The sequence below is a fragment of the Lampris incognitus genome, chromosome 13 (assembly GCF_029633865.1).
Source record: "Lampris incognitus isolate fLamInc1 chromosome 13, fLamInc1.hap2, whole genome shotgun sequence".
Taxonomy (NCBI): Eukaryota; Metazoa; Chordata; class Actinopteri; order Lampriformes; family Lampridae; genus Lampris; species Lampris incognitus.
In genome coordinates, this window is record NC_079223.1 from 53,155,267 (window position 1) to 53,175,411 (window position 20,145).

Below are 20,145 nucleotides of genomic sequence, written 5' to 3' on the forward strand. Positions count from 1 at the left end.
GTAACATATGCGGGACACGTACGGAACACATGCGGAACATATATGGAACACATACGACAAACATGGAACACATACAGAACGCATGCGGAATACATATACGGAACACATACAGAACACATGCGGAACACACACGGAACACATGCGGAACACACACGGAACGCATACGAAACACATATGGAACACATACATATGGAACACACACGGGACACATACGGAACACACGCGGAAAACATATGGAACACATTCGGAATACACACAGAACACATGCTGAACACACGCAGAACACATACGGAACACATACGGAACACATATGGAACACACACGGAACACATGCGTAACACATATGGAACATATACGGAACACGTGCGGAACACATACTGAACACACACGGCACACATGCGTAATACATATGGAACACATATGGAACATATACGGAACACGTGCGGAACACATACTGAACACACACGGAACACATGCGTAACACATATGGAACACATATGGAACACATACGGAACACGTGCAGAATACATACGGAACACATACGGAACACATGCGTAACACATATGGAACACATATGGAACACATACGGAACACGTGCAGAATACATACGGAACACATACGGAACACATGCGGAACACATGTGGAACACATATGGAACATATACAGAACACATGCAGGAACACAAACGGAACACATACAGAACACATGCGGAACACATATGGAACATATACAGAACACATGCAGGAACACAAACGGAACACATACAGAACACACACGGAACGCATATGGAACACATACGGAACACATGCGGAACACAAACGGAACACATACAGAACACATGCGGAACACAAACGGAACACGTACAGAACACATGCGGAACACATATGGAACATATACAGAACACATGCGGAACACATATGGAACATATACAGAACACGTGCAGGAACACAAACGGAACATATACAGAACACGTGCGGAACACATGTGGAACACATACGGAACACATGCGGGACACACCGGACTCACCCTGTGCGCCAGCATGACGTAACAAGGCATGATCAATGTCCTACTTTGAATTGTGAAAAAATGGAATGACAAATGTTTTAATGTAAGTCATTCTTTATTATTTTGCAGCAAAAGAGAATTAATTCAAACTGCAATTGCTATTAAAGTCAATTTTACAAATTTACATTCCAAATAAGACTTGGCATAAATCACTGAATTGAAATGGTTTCTGAATTATAAAACCTATTTCATAATACGACTAGAAAAATTCATTCCAGAATTCTAGTCATTTGATTTGAAGCACAACTAAATAAATTCAGTTTTATTGTAAAATGATTTTGTCAGCAGGGGAGCATGAGTATTAAAATACATTATGTTAAAAAATGTCGTCCATAGGGTTAGTGGTTGTGTCAGGAAGGGCATCCGACGTAAAATTTTGCCAGATCATTATGCGGATTGACAAGTCCGCCATCGGTGTTGTGCCCTCACAGGGTATCGATGGAAACTGTCGATTCCGCTGTGGCGACCACTGGGAAACAGGGAACAAGCCGAAAGGAGGAGAAGAAGAAGAAGAATTATGTTAAAAAAATTGTGCTGCGGAAAATATCGTCTATGCTCCATGTGTGTCTCCAAACTCATCTGAAACCGCAAAGAAATAACTGGTTGACTGCATCAACCACTGCTGACGCGCTGTTCTTTCTTCGTCTGTGGGTTTAATACTAAAGCGAACACGTTGCACACTGTTATAGGTTGTTTTTGGGGGGGGGGTTTAAATTTTATTTCCAGAAAAATCGAAATGAACGCGTTAAGTTGGACCAGGGGAGATGTCTGCAGGGTGGTTGATCATGTCTGTAGGGTGGGGTGGTTGATCATGTCTGCAGGGTGGTTGATCATGTCTGCAGGGTGGTTTATCATGTCTGCAGGGTGGTTGATCATGTCTGCAGGGTGGTTGATCATGTCTGCAGGGTGGTTTATCATGTCTGCAGGGTGGTTGATCATGTCTGCAGAGTGGTTGATCATGTCTGTAGGGTGGGGTGGTTGATCATGTCTGCAGGGTGGTTGATCATGTCTGCAGGGTGGTTGATCATGTCTGCTTGGGTGGTTGATCATGTCTGCTGGGTGGTTGATCATGTCTGCTGGGTGGTGGATCATGTCTGCTTGGGTGGTTGATCATGTCTGCTGGGTGGTTGATCATGTCTGCTTGGGTGGTTGATCATATCTGTACGGTGGTTGATCATGTCTGCAGGGTGGTTGATCATGTCTGCAGGGTGGTTGATCATGTCTGCAGGGTGGTTGATCATGTCTGCAGGGTGGTTGATCATGTCTGCAGGGTGGTTGGTCATGTCTGCAGGGTGGTTGAACATGTCTGCATGGTGGTTGATCAGGTCTGCAGAGTCGTTGATGATGTCTGTGGGGTGGTTGATCATGTCTGCAGGGTGGTTGATCATGTCTGCAGGGTGGTTTATCATGTCTGCAGGGTGCTTGATCATGTCTGTAGGGTGGTTGGTCATGTCTGTGTAACCTGCACGACAGGGGAATGGGCCTATGCTTGCGCAGGGACAGTTTACAGTCTAATGTCTAAGTTCAGTGGAGATTGGTGTAGGTTTTTTTCTAGACCAGATTCTAGTACTCACCCCAAAGACAACACACACACTCGTGGGTATAGTTTACAATAAAAAAAACCAATTTATTTCAACAGTTCAAAGTAAAGTTATTTCAATATCAATACTAAATTAGATGTGTTATATATATATATATATATATTTTTTACTCTATTATACTTTTTAAAAGTTCTTCCTAATATTCTATTTATTGTCTATATCTATCTATATTCTATTTTATACCCTTCTAATGTATTACTTATGCAGCCATATTCTACACTAACAAATTAAAGAAAATAATCCAAAATAAAGTATGAGTGCACTCAAAGAAAATAATAAAGAAAAGAAAAGGGGGAATGATTCAGTCTTCCAATCTGTGCAAGGTGCAATGTCCAGATCCTACCACAATCACAGGGGCAAGTTAATGTAGAGGCGATGATGATGAATCCAAATCCAGGGCGATGATGGGGGCAATCCAAAGGGGGTATCCAAGGGTTCCAAACGGTGTAGCAAGGGGGGTTGTTCGGGGTACAAAAAAAAACAGTCTGCACAAAATTGTACAGATTCCTTATTAATTGCATCTCTATCAAACAATTACAAACAAAATTAAAATACCCAAATCTAGAGTCAATTCTCAGAATCAAATAATTTCCTACATATAACTAATATGCGGCTGAATGACAACTGCCTATTGCTGTAAGAACAGTTAAAAACAATGTCATCGCAGCCAGGCTGCGGCACTATCAACGTGAATTCACGTCTAGCTGGCTGCTATGGGTTCCATGGATGCCATGTAGCCCGAGTTGGCTCGGTGGCTAGTGGCGACTGGAGCTTACAGTTTTTTTAACAACAAGCATATTATTCTATTAAAATGTCAAACATTCCTACATCAAATAAACCCTATGGACCGGGTGTCCTGACTGGTTTTAAAGCTCTGAATCATATGGGAACTGCTAAGGATCATAGATATACGTTTTAGCTGGGTTAGCTTAGCTTAGCAACCAATGGAAAATTGTCAGTCTTTAGATTTCAAGATTTTAAACTCTTATCTCACCAGGATTCCAGCAGCGTACAAAACACAAGAGAAAAGAGTCTTCCTTCTTCCTTCAACGGGAGATCATCTGTCTTTGGATAAAATCAAGATATCCTACGTAAATGGCTATGATTACATGGAACACAGAACGCTGTTTACTTTTTAGCTTTGGCTAGCGGCTCACCAAGGAAGCTTCGTGGGAGGGATCTTTTTTGTTGTAGTTCAAATGTCCTGTAGCTCAAATATCCGTAGTTCAAATATCAATAATTCAAGTATCCATAGTCAAAGTTGTCCGTATTTCTAAATATCCGTATTTCTCTTCTCTATTGTCGACGGTTGTTGGTATGGTTTAAACTCTGTAGCTAGTGTGCCTCCTAGAGGCTACTCGTGGAACTTACATACGTCACAGGGTACATGTAATCATGTGGGTTACATTTGCAGGGTGGTTTATCATGTCTGCAGGGTGGTTTATCATGTCTGCAGGGTGGTTTATCATGTCTGCAGGGTGGTTGATCATGTCTGCGGGGTGGTTGATCATGTCTGCAGGGTGGTTTATCATGTCTGTAGGGTGGTTGATCATGTCTGCGGGGTGGTTGATCATGTCTGCGGGGTGGTTGATCATGTCTGCAGGGTGGTTGGTCATGTCTCTAGGGTGGTTGATTATGTCTGTAGGGTGGTTGATCATGTCTGCTGGGTGGTTGATCATGTCTGCAGGGTCGTTGATCATATCTGCAGGGTGGTTGATCATGTCTGCAGGGTGGTTGATCATATCTGTAGGGTGGTTGATCATATCTGTAGGGTGGTTGATCATGTCTGCAGGGTTGTTGATCATATCTGTAGGGTGGTTGCTCATGTTTATAGGGTGGTTGATCATGTCTGCAGGGTGGTTGATCATGTCTGAAGGGTGGTTGGTCATGTCTGCAGGGTGGTTGATCATGTCTCCATGGTGGTTGATCAGGTCTGCAGAGTCGTTGATGATGTCTGTGGGGTGGTTGATTATGTCTGTAGGGTGGTCGGTCATCTGTGGGGTGGTTGATCATGTCTGTTGAGTGTTTGGTCATCTGTGGGGTGGTTGATCATGTCTGCAGGGTGGTTGGTCATGTCTGCAGGGTGGTTGGTCATGTCTGTAGGGTGGTAGATTATGACGGCATAGTGGTTGATCATGTCGGCAGAGTCGTTGACTATGTCTGTTGGGTGGCTGATTGTGTCTGCTGGGTGGTTGGTCATGTCTGCAGGGGTGGTTGATCATGTCTGCAGGGTGGTTGATCATGTCTGCAGGGTGGTTGATCAGGTCTGCAGGGTGGTTGATCATGTCTGCAGGGTTGTTGATCATATCTGTAGGGTGCTTGATCATGTTTATAGGGTGGTTGATCATGTGTGCAGGGTGGTTGATCATGTTTATAGGGTGGTTGATCATATGTGCAGGGTGGTTGATCATGTCTGCAGGGTGGTTGGTCATGTCTGCAGGGTGGTTGATCATGTCTGCATGGTGGTTGATCAGGTCTGCAGAGTCGTTGATGATGTCTGTGGGGTGGTTGATCATGTCTGCAGGGTGGTTGATCATGTCTGCAGGGTGGTTTATCATGTCTGCAGGGTGGTCATGTCTGTAGGGTGCTTGATCATGTCTGTAGGGTGGTTGGTCATGTCTGTAAGGGTGGTTGGTCATGTTTGCAGGGTGGTTGGTCATGTCTGCAGGGTGGTTTATCAAGTCTGCAGGGTGGTCATGTCTGTAGGGCTGTTGATCATGTCTGCAGGGTGGTTTATCATGTCTGCGGGGTGGTTGATCATGTCTGCGGGGTGGCTGATCATGTCTGCGGGGTGGTTGATCATGTCTGTAGGCTGGTTGATCATGTCTGCAGGGTTGTTGATCATATCTGTAGGGTGGTTGATCATGTCTGCAGGGTGGTTGATCATGTCTCCATGGTGGTTGATCAGGTCTGCAGAGTCGTTGATGATGTCTGTGGGGTGGTTGATTATGTCTGTAGGGTGGTTGGTCATCTGTGGGGTGGTTGATCATGTCTGTAGAGTGTTTGATCATGTCTGTAGGGTGGTTGATCATGTCTGTAGAGTGGTTGATCATGTCTGTAGGGTGGTTGATCATATCTGCAGGGTTGTTGATCATATCTGTAGGGTGGTTGCTCATGTTTATACGGTGGTTGATCATGTGTGCAGGGTGGTTGATCATGTCTGCAGAGTCGTTGATGATGTCTGTGGGGTGGTTGATTATGTCTGTAGGGTGGTTGGTCATCTGTGGGGTGGTTGATCATGTCTGTAGGGTGGTTGATCATGTCTGCAGGGTTGCTGATCATATCTGTAGGGTGGTTGCTCATGTTTATAGGGTGGTTGATCATGTGTGCAGGGTGGTTGATCATGTCTGAAGGGTGGTTGGTCATGTCTGCAGGGTGGTTGATCATGTCTCCATGGTGGTTGATCAGGTCTGCAGAGTCGTTGATGATGTCTGTGGGGTGGTTGATTATGGCTGTAGGGTGGTTGGTCATCTGTGGGGTGGTTGGTCATGTCTGGAGGGTGGTTGATCATGTCTCCATGGTGGTTGATCAGGTCTGCAGAGTCGTTGATGATGTCTGTGGGGTGGTTGATTATGTCTGTAGGGTGGTTGGTCATCTGTGGGGTGGTTGATCATGTCTGTAGGGTGGTTGATCATGTCTGCAGGGTTGCTGATCATATCTGTAGGGTGGTTGCTCATGTTTATAGGGTGGTTGATCATGTGTGCAGGGTGGTTGATCATGTCTGAAGGGTGGTTGGTCATGTCTGCAGGGTGGTTGATCATGTCTCCATGGTGGTTGATCAGGTCTGCAGAGTCGTTGATGATGTCTGTGGGGTGGTTGATTATGGCTGTAGGGTGGTTGGTCATCTGTGGGGTGGTTGATCATGTCTGCAGGGTGGTTGGTCATCTGTGGGGTGGTTGATCATGTCTGCAGGGTGGTTGGTGATGTCTGCAGGGTGGTTGGTCATGTCTGTAGGGTGGTTGATTATGACGGCATGGTGGTTGATCATGTCGGCAGAGTCGTTGATCATGTCTGTTGGGTGGCTGATTGTGTCTGCTGGGTGGTTGGTCATGTCTACAGGGTGGTTGGTCATGTCTGTAGGGTGGTTGATCATGTCTGCAGGGGTGGTTGATCATGTCTGCAGGGTGGTTGATCATGTCTGCAGGGGTGGTTGATCATGTCTGCAGGGGTGGTTGATCATGTCTGCAGGGTGGTTGATCATGTCTGCAGGGTGGTTGATCATGTCTGCAGGGTGGTTGATCATGTCTGAAGGGTGGTTGATCATGTCCGCAGGGTGGTTGATCATGTCCGCAGGGTGGTTGATCCTGTCCGCAGGGTGGTTTATCATGTCTGCAGGGTGGTTGATCATGTCTGTAGGGTGGTTGCTCATGTTTATAGGGTGGTTGATCATGTGTGCAGGGTGGTTGATCATGTCTGAAGGGTGGTTGGTCATGTCTTGAGGGTGGTTGATCATGTCTCCATGGTGGTTGATCAGGTCTGCAGAGTCGTTGATGATGTCTGTGGGGTGGTTGATTATGTCTGTAGGGTGGTTGGTCATCTGTGGGGTGGTTGATCATGTCTGTAGGGTGGTTGATCATGTCTGCAGGGTTGCTGATCATATCTGTAGGGTGGTTGCTCATGTTTATAGGGTGGTTGATCATGTGTGCAGGGTGGTTGATCATGTCTGAAGGGTGGTTGGTCATGTCTGCAGGGTGGTTGATCATGTCTCCATGGTGGTTGATCAGGTCTGCAGAGTCGTTGATGATGTCTGTGGGGTGGTTGATTATGGCTGTAGGGTGGTTGGTCATCTGTGGGGTGGTTGGTCATGTCTGGAGGGTGGTTGATCATGTCTCCATGGTGGTTGATCAGGTCTGCAGAGTCGTTGATGATGTCTGTGGGGTGGTTGATTATGTCTGTAGGGTGGTTGGTCATCTGTGGGGTGGTTGATCATGTCTGTAGGGTGGTTGATCATGTCTGCAGGGTTGCTGATCATATCTGTAGGGTGGTTGCTCATGTTTATAGGGTGGTTGATCATGTGTGCAGGGTGGTTGATCATGTCTGAAGGGTGGTTGGTCATGTCTGCAGGGTGGTTGATCATGTCTCCATGGTGGTTGATCAGGTCTGCAGAGTCGTTGATGATGTCTGTGGGGTGGTTGATTATGGCTGTAGGGTGGTTGGTCATCTGTGGGGTGGTTGATCATGTCTGCAGGGTGGTTGGTCATCTGTGGGGTGGTTGATCATGTCTGCAGGGTGGTTGGTGATGTCTGCAGGGTGGTTGGTCATGTCTGTAGGGTGGTTGATTATGACGGCATGGTGGTTGATCATGTCGGCAGAGTCGTTGATCATGTCTGTTGGGTGGCTGATTGTGTCTGCTGGGTGGTTGGTCATGTCTACAGGGTGGTTGGTCATGTCTGTAGGGTGGTTGATCATGTCTGCAGGGGTGGTTGATCATGTCTGCAGGGTGGTTGATCATGTCTGCAGGGGTGGTTGATCATGTCTGCAGGGGTGGTTGATCATGTCTGCAGGGTGGTTGATCATGTCTGCAGGGTGGTTGATCATGTCTGCAGGGTGGTTGATCATGTCTGAAGGGTGGTTGATCATGTCCGCAGGGTGGTTGATCATGTCCGCAGGGTGGTTGATCCTGTCCGCAGGGTGGTTTATCATGTCTGCAGGGTGGTTGATCATGTCTGTAGGGTGGTTGATCATATCTGCGGGGTTGTTGATCATGTCTACGGGATGGTTGATCATGTCTGCAGGGTGGTTGATCATGTCTGCAGGGGTGGTTGATCATGTCTGCAGGGTGGTTGATCATGTCTGCAGGGTGGTTGAGCATGTCTGCAGGGGTGGTTGATCATGTCTGCAGGGTGGTTGAGCATGTCTGCAGGGGTGGTTGATCATGTCTGTAGGGAGGTTGATCATATCTGTAGAGTGGTTGATCATGTCTGTAGGGTGGTTGATCATGTCTGCAGGGTTGTTGATCATATCTGTAGGGTGGTTGCTCATGTTTATAGGGTGGTTGATCATGTGTGCAAGGTGGTTGATCATGTCTGCGGGGTGGTTGATCATGTCTGCGGGGTGGTTGATCATGTCTGTAGGGTGGTTGATCATATCTGTAGGTTGGTTGATCATGTCTGTAGGGTGGTTGATCATATCTGCAGGGTGGTTGATCATGTCTGCGGGGTGGTTGATCGTGTCTGCAGGGTGGTTTATCATGTCTGCAGGGTGGTTGATCATATCTGTAGGGTGGTTGCTCATGTTTATAGGGTGGTTGATCATGTGTGCAGGGTGGTTGATCATGTCTGCGGGGTGGTTGATCATGTCTGCGGGGTGGTTGATCATGTCTGTAGGGTGGTTGATCATATCTGTAGGTTGGTTGATCATGTCTGTAGGGTGGTTGATCATATCTGCAGGGTGGTTGATCATGTCTGCGGGGTGGTTGATCGTGTCTGCAGGGTGGTTTATCATGTCTGCAGGGTGGTTGATCATATTTGTAGGGTGGTTGATCATGTCTGCAGGGTTCTTGAGCTCATGGCTCCTCTTTGCGTTGCAGGAGGCAGACTGCGGAGGAACGTGAGGCGGAGCGGCAGCAGGCCAACCGCATCCTGATGCAGTTGCAGCAAGAGGCCTTCCAGAAGACCATCAACCAGCCGCTGAGCCCGGACCCGCTCTGCCTGCACAACAGTTCCCTTTTCGCGCTGCAGAACCTGCAGCCTTGGACGGAAAATACGGCGAAAATGAGCAGCGTGTCCGCCTGCGAATAAGACGGTTACCCCGACGTGTTTTCATCTCTTCTCCCTCTGTCAGAGAGAGAGGGGGGCGAAGAAAGATGGGAAGAGAAAAGGATCACATCCAGAGTCGCACACAAACTCTAGTCGAATGCAGAATACTGTATGTGATGCAGTCCACAAAGCTGCGAGCTTTCCATGTGGGATTTCCATTTGAGACACGTGCGTGATTCAGTCCGCTGTTCATAACACACCACCCTACTTATCTTCTTCTAGATGACTGGAGAAAATCAGCTTTGAACATGCGACGTACAGCTCTGTAAACAGGAAGAGTCGGTGTACTTTATGATGATGATGATGATGACTCCGTGTTTCATACATCAACGTATTTTCATATTCTATGTATTCTGCTCATCATGTCATCACACAGCTTGAGATATTAACGGACTTTTTACTCAAGTCAGAAATAACAGAGCACTTCTTCAGCGTCTTGTTATTATACATACAGTCCTCGTTATCACTAAGCCCCTCTGCATTCTATGAGGCTTCACGCGCACTGAGTTTTTCACTGCCGCTTTACAGCCCAGACGCAGTAGAGCACTATTCAGACTACAGACACTACATGACGTTATTACACGTGTACACAGCAGGAAGTAAAGCCACTTCTACTGTTCTGCAGGGCCTCAACGAGAGAAGACATGGAGCGAAAGATGTCAAAAATATGATGACGTTAAATGAAAAAGTAAACCAGGAAAACCTACGCCCTGCACTACACCCTGCACTACACCCTGCACTTGTTTTGTACAGCCTATATACCGCAGATTCCTTCCTCAAAAGAACACATTTCACTCCTCACAGTTTTAAGCATTTATTAATCTCTGAAAACAACGTGCTGCAAAATACTAACTGAACATGTAATAACAGTTAATCATAAGGCTGCAAAAAAAAGAAAAACCAAAAACCAAACAACTGATTAAACAGTCCCAATAACATGTCATTTTACCAAGACTTGGGCCTGTATTGACTTAGTGATTTAATCCCTTGTTTGCACATCCTTTCAGTAAGGCCAGAAACACTTTGCATTGGACTGCGTAAAATACATTTCAATCAGAAAACTGACTTTTGATATGATATGATATGATATGATATGATATATGATATCATATCATATCATATATGACATGATATATGACATGATATGATATGATATGATACGATCTGATATGATATGATATATGATATGATATGATATATGATATAATACGATATGATATGATATGACATATGATATGACATGATATGATATTATATGATACGATCTGATATGATATGATACATGATATGATATGATATGATATATGATATAATACGATATGATATGATATGACATATGATATGATATGATATGATATGATATGATATGATATGATCTGATATGATGATATTGTATGATATGATATGATATATGATATGATACGATCTGATACATGATATGATATATGATATGATATGATATGATATAATACGATATGATATGATATGATATGATATAGGGCTTGTAAAAGAAATCGTGTACATTTTGAAATTTAGATGAAGGCCTGACTGAAATATAAATATAAAGGCCTACTGATGAGGGGAAGGCACCAGTTATTAGAAGGCTGCACTCCATATGCTGCATGTCAAACACAACGCTGCTGATACATATGATAAATATGACATGATAAATATGATCAATATGATACATATGATACATGTATTATAAATATGATCAATGTGATAAGTATGATACATGTATGATAAATATCACAATGTGATAAATATGATACATGTATGATAAATATCATATGATCAATATGATCAATATCATAAATATGAAATGATACATGTATGATAAATATCAAAATATGATCAATATGATCAATATGATACATGTATAATAAATATCATACATGTGATAAATATGATACAGGTAAATGTGAGCACGTGACAAACGCAGCTGTAGCCCTCCGCAGTGGGAGTGTTGTTGCAAACGCATTTCCATGTTTGTGTGTGTTGATGAGGATATACGCGTGTAAATTGCGCGTGCGCATGCTGTGGGACGGTGTGTCTAGTACGAGCCCGTCCAGGACTGGTATGTGCATGGCTGGAAGGGACCGCAGCGAGACCAGTCTGGAAAACTCCTGGAATTCTTTTTGTGTTGCAAGTGGCCGAGCACACACACACACACACACACACACACACACACACACACACACACACACACACACATACACACACACACGCGGCTGGCAGCCGCGTGTGTGTTACATCCAGCAGGTAAGACGTGATGAAGAGTGATGAAGAGCCGCCTGGTAAGAAACAATATTCCATGTGTTCATACACCGCCCCGTCTCTCAGCTGGATGAGACGGATGAGGATATAATAATAATAATAATAATAATAATAATAATAATAATAATAATAATAATAATAATGATAGTGATAATAATAATGATAATAATGATAATGATAATAATAATGATAATAATAATGATAATAGTAATAAGGTTGTTTGGTGTGTATATTGATACTACTATACTAAAAGTGGTATATCATGAGTCATGACTAATGATCAACACCATTAGTAATGAGGGCATCATGATCCATGTTGGGACCTCTCCAGTGAAGAAGCCAGACCAAAGGGTCAAAACAGCACTGACAACCTTCTCGTGTCTCCTGAGTTTTGGGGTTTTTTCCTTCTCCATGTTGCTTATGAGAAATAACCAGGCTCTGTATTTCCATTCTGCACATTACCATTCATACTGTCTGTCCACCTACAGACAGGACACCTCATACTGTCTGTCCACCTACAGACAGGACACCTCATACTGTCTGTCCACCTACAGACAGGACACCTCATACTGTCTGTCCACCCACAGCCAGCACACCTCATACTGTCTGTCCACCTACAGACAGGACACCTCATACTGTCTGTCCACTCACAGCCAGGACACCTCATACTGTCTGTCCACCTACAGACAGGACACCTCATACTGTCTGTCCACTCACAGCCAGGACACCTCATACTGTCTGTCCACCCACAGCCAGCACACCTCATACTGTCTGTCCACCCACAGCCAGGACACCTCATACTGTCTGTCCACCTACAGACAGGACACCTCACTGTCTGTCCACCCACAGCCAGGACACATCATACTGTCTGTCCACCCACAGCCAGGACACCTCGTACTGCCTGTCCACCTACAGACAGGACACCTCACTGTCTGTCCACCCACAGCCAGGACACATCATACTGTCTGTCCACCTACAGACAGGACACCTCATACTGTCTGTCCACTCACAGCCAGGACACCTCATACTGTCTGTCCACCTACAGACAGGACACCTCATACTGTCTGCCCACCCACAGCCAGGACACCTCATACTGTCTGTCCACCTACAGACAGGACACCTCATGCTGTCTGTCCACTCGCAGCCAGGACACCTCATACTGTCTGTCCACCCACAGACAGGACACCTCATACTGTCTGTCCCCCCACAGCCAGGACACATCATATCGTCTGCCCACCCACAGACCGGGCACCTCATTCTATCCGTCTACAGCCAGGACACCGACCTTCACACTGAATTTATGTCACAGTTGTTTACATAGTCTTTAATCACATTTCCCCACATGATGCTGCTTCCTTACTGTCATGTATTGTCGTGTATTGCCATGTGTTGTCGTGTATTGTCCTGTATTGTCCTGTATTGGTACTGTGGGTTAGCGTGACGGAAGTGCTTCTTCAGCTATGCATCCACGGCTGGTGCTAAAAAAAATTAGGAGACGCAATTTAGCTTGGCGCAGCACACCTGACAGCTGCTTTAATGTCCACACAGTCATAGAGTTATTAAGAAGGACAATAGATTTTATCAGGGCTCGTAGACGGTGGATGATTGACAGTCGAGACGAGGCGTCGTGGTGGGTGTGAACATGATTGACAGCCATGAGAATTGTCCAATCACATTAGATCAAAAAATATTAAAACAATACCAATAAAAGTGGGAGTGTCTGGGGTGCACAGAACTGCGCCCCCTGGAAAATCTGAAGAAAGCAATCAGACAGCAGCCTCGGGTCACCTGCTCGCCACAAGTTTGAGGGCTTACATAAGGTATGGCTTGGCCGGCGCCCCTCACCCAGGAAGTATATGTATTCAGACAGAAGTATATGTATTCAGACAGGAAGTATATGTATTCAGGCAGGAAGTATATGTATTCAGACAGGAAGTATATGTATTCAGGCAGGAAGTATATGTATTCAGACAGAAATCAACCAAACACCATTTGAACCAATATTTAATGCTGCTGAAACGCGCTCACAAACTGACAACACTTTTATTTCATCATTATTTGCATTATACAACTACATTATATTTTTAAAAAATTTAAATATGTTTATTGGCATTATTAGTATATTAAACAAGTCACATATTGGGTAATTTTAACACAATAAACCCCTCACCTCGCCCCACCCGACATTCCCAGATTCTCAAGAAGAAATACAAATTAAAGAACTAATGAAATTACATATAACTAAATCGAAGACCAAAAAAAATCAAGAAAAATAAATAATCAGCATGGTTCACCGATACACAAAAAAATCTCTGGGTTTACGGTCTATGTGGGCTGTTCCTGATTTGAGTCAAGAGGCCTCCCAGTCTGGTATACTGGTTCAAGTGTCAAAGTGAGTCAGAAAAGGCATCCAGACTTTCATGAACTCGTCCCTGTTACCCCTTAAGGTAAATTTGATGTTTTCCACTTGAGATAATTCATAATAACCCTGATCCATCTGACATGGGATCTTGAGCTCTTCCAATTTAAGAGTATTAGGCGCCGAGCTAGTAATGTAGTAAAGGCCACTAATTTATACATGTTTGGATGGCCAGTCACAGTCTTCCGGTCTCACACCAAGTATGGCAATTAAAGGATGCGGATCAATAGCTGTATTGAAAATTTCGCTTAAGGATTTAAATATTGCTGACCAAAATGGATGTAGCTCAGGGCATGTCCAGAACATATGCAACAAGGTAGCATGGTGCATGTTTACATTTGTCACAAGCGGGGTGGATGTTGGGGTACATTTTCTAATTTAGCTTCTGTAAGGTGGACAATCTTAAACTGGAGGAGTCCAAATCTCCTGCATGAAGAGGAAGAGTGTACCTGATCCAAAACTGCATCTCACAGATATCAGGGAGAGGAGTACCAAGATCCTGCTCCCAGAAATGTCTAAGGCTAGCCATTAGCTGAGGATGTATAGTGGCTAGTTATTACAGATCCTTGTGATGGCGCCCTTAAGACTAGCCTCTGTGGCTAAAAGTGTATCGATGTTACGTACCACGAATGAAGACCAGAGACCAGTGTAGTGAAACCCAAAGAACTGACGGACACAGCACTAAAAAAAAAACCCGAAGGCAATTTTAATGCGGGTAAATAAACAACACTGCCACAGGGATAATAACAGGGGAATCTCAGGCGGGGGTTGTTGTGACGATGTGCGTGCGCCTGGCTACCAAAGTCCGCATCCGTAGAGCGAGGGGTTGTCCGAGGAAGTCCGGGTCCGAAATCCAGGAAATCAAGTCCGACGGGAGGGGTGCAGGGAGAGAGACGCGGAGGGAGATCGCTGGAGGGGTCCGGGGACGAGGAGCGGGGGAGACGGGGGCAGCCGTGGAAGTCGCGGAGGGAGGGTCTTGAGGGAAACAAAAACAGCTAGAAGAAACACCAAAAAAAAACAGAACACAGGAGGTTAGATGCTGAGGAAAAAACAACAGCGTGGGAATAGACTCGAGAAAAGGGTAAGCAGGTAATCACTGGAACAGACTTGTCAGAGCTTTACCGCAGGGTTCAGTGCGTCGAAGCACGGAGAGACGTTCTGGGAGGCTTCTTGTAGAGGGCTGCCTGGTTGCCGCAGGTGTGCCTGATAGATGATGGCAAACACCTGGTGCAGCGCATCGCTCGTCTCCTCAGAGCGCAGAGATGCTTCCGGTACGTCAAAGCTGGGGGAGTGGCTTGAACGTGCCGGGGAGGCAGCTCGGGGCTGGGTAGCCACAACAGGACACCCCCTCCTACGGGAGACACTGGGCGACCGTCCGATGGCGTTGGGGTGGGCCGGACAGAATTCCTTCAGAAGTGCGGGGTCGGCCAGATAGGACCGGGGCACCCAGCTGCGAGATCCTCGGGCCCGTAACCAATCTAGTCCACCAGGTATTGGTAACCCCGGCCCTGGCGGCGAACGGCGAGCAGTCGGTTGACGTCCCAGAACAAATTGCCACCGTGAAGGACCCTGGTAGGTGGAGGAGCTTGGACAGGGGAGACAGGGGGCTGGAGACTACCAGTTTGAGGTGAGAGACATGGAACACAGGATGGATCTCAAGTGAGGCAGGGAGGAGGAGAGTACCGCGGAGGGGTTGATGATACGGTCAATGTAGTAGGGATCGACGTAGCGGGGGGGGGCGAGCTTCCGCGAGAGTGTCGGGAGGGGGAGGTCCCGGTCCAGTAGCCACACCCTCTGGCCAGGACGATAGGCCGGGGCTGGCACTCTCTGCCGGTTGGCACCGCGCCAAGACCGCTCTGTGGCCCTCAACATAGCGGCCCGGGCAGTCTTCCAGATGTGACGGCACCGGCAGAGATGGGCCCTGGTGGACGGGACTGCCACCTCCAACTCCTGACAGGGAAACAGAGGGGGTTGGTAACCGAGGGAGCACTCAAACGGGGACAAACTGGTAGCAGAACTCTCCATTGTGTTCAGGGAATACTCCACCCAGGGCAGGTGCTTGCTCCAGGAGGCGGGGTTGCTGGTGGTGACGCAATGCAAGACCGCCTCCAGGCCTTGGTTGGCCTGCTCCGCCTGCCCATTGGTCTGGGGGTGATATTCGGGGGAGAGACTGACCATGGCCCCAATGCCCTTACAGAAGGCGTGCCACATCTTAGAAGTGAACTGGGAGTCCGCGGTGGCGTAGCGGTCTAAGCATCGGCTTGGTGTCGATGCAGTTGCCCACTGGGGACTGGGGTTCGCGCCCCGGTCTCGTCAGATCCGACTATGGCCGGACTCGGTGAAGCAGCAATCATTGGCAACGCTGTCTTCGGGAGGGGGGCGGAGTCGGCTTGTGTTCGTCATGTGAATGCGTCTCTGTGTGTGTCGGAAAAACAGTGGTTCGGCTTGGATTCGCCTTGTCACGAAAGTGGGGAGGCGCTTTCCTTCGAGACTGCCGGCCGGAGAGATGCAGTTGGCGAACGCATGCAATACGAGGGTGGGTGTTTGAATTAAAATAGGGATCAATTGGCCACTAAATTGGGAGAAAAATCAGAAATAATTTTTTTTTAAAAATAAAAAAAAAAAGAAGTGAACTGGGGACCACGGTCGGAGACAATGTCCTGAGAGATCCCATGGAGACGGATAACATGAGAGACGAGGAAATCCGCCATCTCAGCCGCAGAGGGGAGCTTGGGAAGGGCGACAAAATGGATAGCCTTAGAGAACTGGTCTAACCGGTCAACAATGGCAGGCGGCCACGAACTCTTTTGTGTCCGCCTCCATAGTGAGCCACCAGAAACATCTGCAGATGAGGGCCAGCGTCCGGTGGATGCCGAGATGACAGGCGAACCGGCTGGAGTTCTCCCACTTCAGCACCTGGGACTGGACAGGGGATGGCACAAATAGGCGATTCCGGGGTCCGTTGCCAGGGTTGGGCTGGGCGCGCTGAGCTCTTCTCATCACCGATTCGATAGCCCAGGTGATGGTACCCACCACCCGGGCTGGGGGAAGGATGGTGTCAGGGGACCTCTCTGCATCAGGGGACCCCTCTGGAAACAAGCGGGAGAGGTCATCTGCCCTGACGTTCTTGGAACCCGAGCGGTAGGTGAGGGTGAAGTCGAATGGGCTGAAAAGAGAGTCCAGCGCACCTGCCGGGGGTTAAGCCTCTTCCCCGTTCACATGTATGTCAGATTCTAGTGGTAAGACCACACAATGAACGGCTGCTTTGCTCCTTCCAACCAGTGTCTCCACTCCTCCAGGGTGGCATGGACCGCCAGCAACTCCCTGTTGCCGATGTCATAATTCCTCTCTGCTGAGCTGACACACCAGGAGAGGAACGCACACGGGTGGACTCTCTGGTCCTCCTCCGACCGCTGGGAGAAGACAGCTCCGATGCCCGTGTCCGACGCGTCCACCTCCACAATGAATTGCTTGGACATGTCAGGGTGAGTGAGCACTGGAGCTGTCGTAAACAGTCCCTTCAAGGCCGAGAAAGCGGCCTACGCCTCCGGGGTCCAAGAGAACGGGCGGAGGGTGGAGGTTAGTGCAGTGAGGGGGGCGGCCACTCGGCTGAACCCCCTGATGAAGCGCCGATAAAAGTTGGCGAACCCAAGGAAGAACAGGAGTTGCATCCTGTCTGTAACAGGGGCAGTCCTATGCTGTTCTATGCTGGTCAGCCTGCTGCACGCCCGTCACTCTCATCATTAGCTCTGCGTTGTGTTCTAGTTGGGTGGGGCCCCAGGTGTTGTGGGGGGCCCTCAGTCTCTCATCATCATCATCATCATCATGATCAAAGAAGGAGGGGGGACACACAGGACTCTATTTGGCCCACCTTGCCATTTATTTTGGTTTCAAACCCTTCGACAAACGTCCAGTCCTCCAGCTGGAGCGGTGTTTCTTACGGACGTGGGGGTCGAAGCTCAACCACTGCCCGGACTTCACTCGTGTGCGTTAGAAGGAGAAACCGTCCACGGGACTCCGATGTAAGAAAGGATAAACAAGTATTTTATCCCACAGCTTGCAGTATCTTCTTACAGGGATACTCAAGGTTACGTTCTCCTCAACCAGCAAAACTGTGCTACGGTAAGAAACACGCGTGGCTCGGCTCGATCGCTGCTTGAGACTCCCCCCACAAAACAAAAATGGCCTCTCCCGCGTTCCCTCTTCCGTGTACCCACAAGACCTCTCTCTTAAAGCGACAGTACATGTATATGACGGTCGTTATAAAACATATATAAAAGTAAATAATGACATAAAATAAAATGTAGTAAACACAAATACAGCACACAGACAGGATTTGGTGATATTTCATACTCAAACAAAATAAAATAAAAACATTAATTTTAACCTGGTTACATTCACCCCACCTGAAATTCACCAACATCCTGACAGCAGGATAAAAAGAGAAAGAGGAAAGGAAAAGCCCGTCACTGACTACTGGCACAAGTGAAAAGAAGGACCTAGTCCTCCAGTCAACTTAGGAGCTACCTCGGTTACGAGGTCCAGAAAATAATGAGGTTGATCAAGTCTCAGAATTCCCTTAGATCAATGTGACGCCTGATACGCCACACCATGCACTTGGCCCAAAACAACCCTGTCCGATAGACACCTAATAACTCACATTAAACTAGTTTGAATGACTCCAACCTCCATCAAAGTTCAAACCCTCACACTCCGTAGAAATGGCATCTGAGCCATAGATTCTATTAACCTGTTCACTGACCTCACCACCCTCCCTGTGCGTGTCCTAACCCGACCATCGCTCTCTACTTGCGTGAGACAGTGCGAGCTGCAACATCTGTATCGAGTGAGGGTGGTGCCCCTGTGTGCAAATCAGTGTGAGATATAACACCTACATCGAGTGAGTGTGATGCCTCTATGTGTGGTGCATGTGTGTTGTGTGGTGCGTGTATGTTGGGTGGAGACTGAGCAGAGGCCCCCACAGGACTGACTACCAGACTAGACGGAATGAACTCTTCCGCTTCTGCCCACTCAGATCTAGGCGAGTCTCCAAGTGATGAGACTGCTAGCCCCACTGCATCCCCTGAGACCGTCAGGCCATCTGCACTGTCCTCCTCATCGGACTCTGCGCAGTCAAGCAACTGACTGGTTGTACTGGACTCCTCACCCTGATCTAACTCAGGAAGGGGCAAGAACTTGACCTCCAACAAACGGTTCCTGTGCACCACCCTGGTGTGCCCCTCTGCATCCTGAATCTTGTAGACGTGGATATTGGGGTTGACACCGACAACCGTGTACACTCCGTTCTCCCATTTGTCAGCCAACTTTCTCTTCCCTCGCTCACTCTGGCTCGCAACCAAAACGCAATCCCCGACAGACAGGACAGTGCCCTTGGCGTGTCTGTTGTACTGTCGCGCCTGATGCTGCTGCTCAGCCGTGGAGTGCTTCTGAGCGATCTCCATTGCACTCCTTAGACAGGAAAGCAGAGACTGAGCATAAGAGTTATAGTCAACAACGTGAGGGTCATGCAAAACCTGCCTGAACATAACATCCACCGGCAGTCTTGGGACACGCCCATACATCAGGAAGAAAGGCGCGTAACCCGTGGTCTCGTGAACAGTGGCATTGTACGCGAGCGTGAGAGAATGGATCTGCTGAGGCCACTGTTGCTTCTGCTGAAGCGGAAGGGAACGGAGCATATTCCCCATCGTGCGATTAAACCGCTCTGTCCCGCCATTACCCATAGGATGGTAGGCCGTCGTGTGGGACTTCGCTACACCCGCCAACCTGAGAAGCTCTGCAATCAGGTTGCTCTCAAAGTTTGTGCCCTGGTCAGAATGTATTCTCCCCGGAAACCCGGAAACACAGAATACATGATCCCAGAGTTTCTTGGCGACCTGCTTCGCTGTCTGATTGGCGCAGGGGAACGCGTGAGCAAGCTTAGTGAAGTGGTCAGTAACCACTAGGACATCGACCGACCGCTGCTTACTGTCCTCAGCGGACCAGAAATCCATACACACAAGCT

The 20,145-nt window shown here is 47.5% G+C and overlaps 1 protein-coding gene across 1 annotated transcript in view; it reads left to right on the plus strand.

Moving 5' to 3' along the window:
• The window catches only part of tlx1 (T cell leukemia homeobox 1), a 49,618-nt gene extending 40,212 nt beyond the window's left edge, over nt 1-9,406 (plus strand). Inside the window, exon 3 of the mRNA XM_056291515.1 lies at nt 9,196-9,406. Coding sequence (XP_056147490.1) covers nt 9,196-9,406 — 211 coding nt within the window. The remainder of the gene's footprint in view (nt 1-9,195) is intronic.
• The last annotated feature ends 10,739 nt before the right edge of the window (nt 9,407-20,145 follow it).